The 3,621-nt window shown below is 39.0% G+C and overlaps 1 protein-coding gene across 1 annotated transcript in view; it reads right to left on the reverse strand.

Annotated features, from left to right (window-relative positions):
- The window catches only part of LOC107707091 (muscarinic acetylcholine receptor M2-like), a 3,559-nt gene extending 2,977 nt beyond the window's left edge, over positions 1 to 582 (reverse strand). Inside the window, exon 1 of the mRNA XM_016510974.1 lies at positions 548 to 582. Within this exon, the coding sequence (XP_016366460.1) occupies positions 548 to 582 (35 nt within the window). The remainder of the gene's footprint in view (positions 1 to 547) is intronic.
- Positions 583 to 3,621: the final 3,039 nt, after the last annotated feature.

The raw sequence follows: 3,621 nt of genomic DNA on the forward strand, positions 1-3,621 counted from the left end.
TTATATGTAAACCTTGTGTGTTTTTGACAATATTAGAACAAAAAATAACTCTACTGCTGAGTTAACATTTGATGCGAATGTATGTCGCGTTGTACAGTATATTGAGACGGAGGCACCAGGAAAGCAACTGATTGAATGTGCTGCTGTAGCACGATACTACGATATTTCTTCAAAAGCAGATCGTGGAGACATTTTAATAGTCCATGATCAAAAATCGTGATATCGCACACCCCTACTTCTAGTGCATCCTAATTAAAACAGCAGATTAGGGATGCTGTGCATACTGTAGGCAGCAACTGTGTGCATCATATAAATAACTCCTATCTTGACGCACACAAGCCAACTGACTCTCAATCAACTCCAGTAGAGTCCTTTGTTAGCTTATTAAGCACAAAAAAGATGCTGTGCTTGGTTGGTGCAAATGATGTCATTAAAATATATATATATAAAAAAAAAAAATATATTTTATAGAGCTCGTTGCAGTGCATTCTGGGATCATCTTATTGGACACTTATTGGACACTTATTGGACACGTAAGGACACTTACGATGCTGCTTCCAATTCGTCCAAAACACGATTCATATCAGGTATCTTTTGCATCTACACTGTAAAAAATTATTATAATTTTTTTTAATAGTTGCAAATAAAACTATTAGAGTAGGTCTTACAAGAAAATATTATTTCAGTCTATCTACTTCAAAATTTCATGTTTTATTCAATGTGTTACTTACCATTCACAATTATTTGTGAAAATGACTAGCAAATTTCTGATTGAAAATTGTAGCAAAGATGGAGTTTGAGACGGTCCACGCATGTAAATGATAACTGTTTGTGTGGAGCAGCATTTACTGTGAACGGAGCCGCTCTGAGATGCACGTAACCTACACGTATAAATAAAGCACGTATTAAACCCGCAGCGCATATATTTATTTATTTGAATTGCAGCCATGGGAATTCACAATAGCACTGGTTTTAATATTTTGTGCAGAAGACAGTCTAATAATGCTTTTCATGCATTCTTGTCTGTGGAATGCGCCATCGACATGGGCAAAATGCAATCGAGGATTTTTTAATAATCAAGTACTCGAATTTAATCGAATAATCATGAATTATTGTATACAATACATTGAAGCTTTGTTATTTAAATCTTTTTATTATTGAGTTTGCCATGAATATAGCCTTTGATGCCCATATAGTGTAAAATTATAAATAAAAAAACAAATAAATAATAATTTTTTTCAGTGTAGAAACCAGCGTGTTTTGTAAGCATCCTTTCTTCTGGCTTTTATCTACTTTTGAGCTCTCCCCTCTTCAGGCTGTGTTTTAGGGCTCATTTTGTTCGGCATATGTGTGATATTCTGCTTTTGGAGTCATAATAGCTCGGACCTGCTTGACTAATCAGGTGTAATGGAATGCATTCGAGTCATTAAGTGTCCCTATATTCGGTTCTTCTGAGGCCGGCTGTTTCTTTTATAATGACAAACTGCCCTCATTTCCAGTCAGAATTATTCCACCCGATACTGCATTCATATCCCACCGCTGCTTACTAATGGAGTTCTCTGATCTCTGGTCCAAATTTGAGCCGACCGGAGCCTTATGTTGAATGACAGAATGGTGGAGTTTGGCGTTATGAATAAGTTTTGTCAGCCTTTCGGACTTCAGTCATTGTGGAATTGGTTCAGTAGAGCTGAAAATTGCCTTTGCCCTATGGGACGCACCGAGGACTGATCTCCAACTTTTACCCCTTTTCTCTTTCCCCTTTTCTGTGCTTTGCTTACTGTTTTCCTCTCCTATTCGGAGAGAGGGTTGTGTCCGCAGTGCAGCCGCTGTGATAAATCTTAGCGTCTGACCACAGATGCATATATTTACATAAACAGTCAAAGCACAACAGCCATCTTGACCTGTATAATAGATCAGCTCCAGTGTTTGTCTGGAATAATACTCTCTGGACGGGAGCCACAAAGTGTTGTGCAAAAAAACAACAACAACAAAAAAAAACACTCAGCTGATCATTAGGGATGTGCGGGTCTAGTCGACTAAACGGTACAGCTCCTACTAGTCGACACTGAAAACAATAGTCGATTACACGACAGAAAAAAAAAAGAAAAACAAAAACATGATTTTATCATTCAAATTACCATCATTTTAACATTGCATTTAAAACATTTTAAATAACAAGTTAAAATAAAACGTTTGAAAAATAATTATTTTTAAAAGTAGTTTATCTGGGCGGAAACTACATCTTTACCTCAGACCTCACATGAGTTTTCTTGTGTCAGTTGCGGCGAGTTAAAAAATGACCATGCGAAAGACGAGAAGGTGTGGGATTATTTTGAATTAGAAGGAAACGGAAAAGTTTTGTGTAAACTGTGTAATGTCAAATTGTCTTACAATAACTCTACTGGAGCGATGCGTAATCATATTCAATACAGGCACGTAGGCGTTAGCTTAGAGGCTGGCCAAAGCCAGCAAATGTGTCAATCACGTCATTCACTACAACCCGTCGGTGCTGCGATCCCGTCCGCGTCGTCTATTCCTCTAACGAAGACCCACTTCAGTGGTGGTGCGGGATGTCCAGGCGCTTTCTGAAATTCTGTCGGCTGGCTTTTCGTTATCTCTGCGTGCCTGCGACTTCAGTTCCTGCCGAGCGCGTTTTTTCAAGTGCAGAAACTTTGTTAATCGCCTCAGGTCTACAAAACTTTAGTTTAAACGACAGTCAAATTAGTTGTCGCGCACATCCCTACTGATCATATTGCTCACGAGTCTGAGCCAGTCATAAAATTGTTACGAGCCTTTTTTTTTTGTTACGGTTGTAATGGCATTCAGCAAAAGTTCAGTCAGAGCATCTTCATCTAATCTTAATCACAACAAAATTTTTTACTTTGAAACAATTTTTACTCAGAAATTGATAGTAAATTTCACAAATAAATAAAAGAAATGGCAAGTAACTATTGAAGCCTGTTTCCAACATGGAATAAAAAAAAAAAAAGAAGGTAATTGAGACTTTTTATCTCGCAATTCTGCTTTTTTTCTCTGAATTCTGAGTTTGCATCAAGCGGCAACCTCCCGCTCTCTCTCGTGAAGCCAACACGGAAGTGACTTAAACTGTAATTCATCAACTGGCCGCTAGAGGCTGGCTGCAAAAGGGAGTCAATCCCATAGACTCCCCATGTTAAAATGCCCAACTTTACAGCAGAAAAAAATATGTTTACAGCCTGGTTCAAAAAATGATTTTGGTCTATATAGCTAATTTTGCCCTTCATGACAACTGTGAGGGGGGTGAATTTTTTTATAAGTCATCCGTTTAAATTATATTAAGCCTTAAAGTTCTGCCTAATTAAGGGCGTGGCCACTTGAGTGACAGGTGGATTGCCGCTGCTGTCACCACCGTCGAGCTAGGTGGGCGTGGTTTCAGCAACCAGCTCCCGCCTTTTTGCCCATTTTCGATTATCCGGGAGTGACGCGCGGTGACGCGCTGCCAAGATGGCGATGGCCGGCTCCGCCTACTTTAGGCTTCAAAAACGCTCTTCAGGAACCTACGGGTGACGTCACGGACACTACGTCTATGTTTTTATACAGTCTATGGTTTGCATCTTGCAATTCTGCTTTTGTTTCTGCCAT

Source organism: Sinocyclocheilus rhinocerous, unplaced genomic scaffold (genome assembly GCF_001515625.1).
Source record: "Sinocyclocheilus rhinocerous isolate Xijiao unplaced genomic scaffold, SAMN03320098_v1.1 scaffold2160, whole genome shotgun sequence".
Taxonomy (NCBI): domain Eukaryota; kingdom Metazoa; phylum Chordata; class Actinopteri; order Cypriniformes; family Cyprinidae; genus Sinocyclocheilus; species Sinocyclocheilus rhinocerous.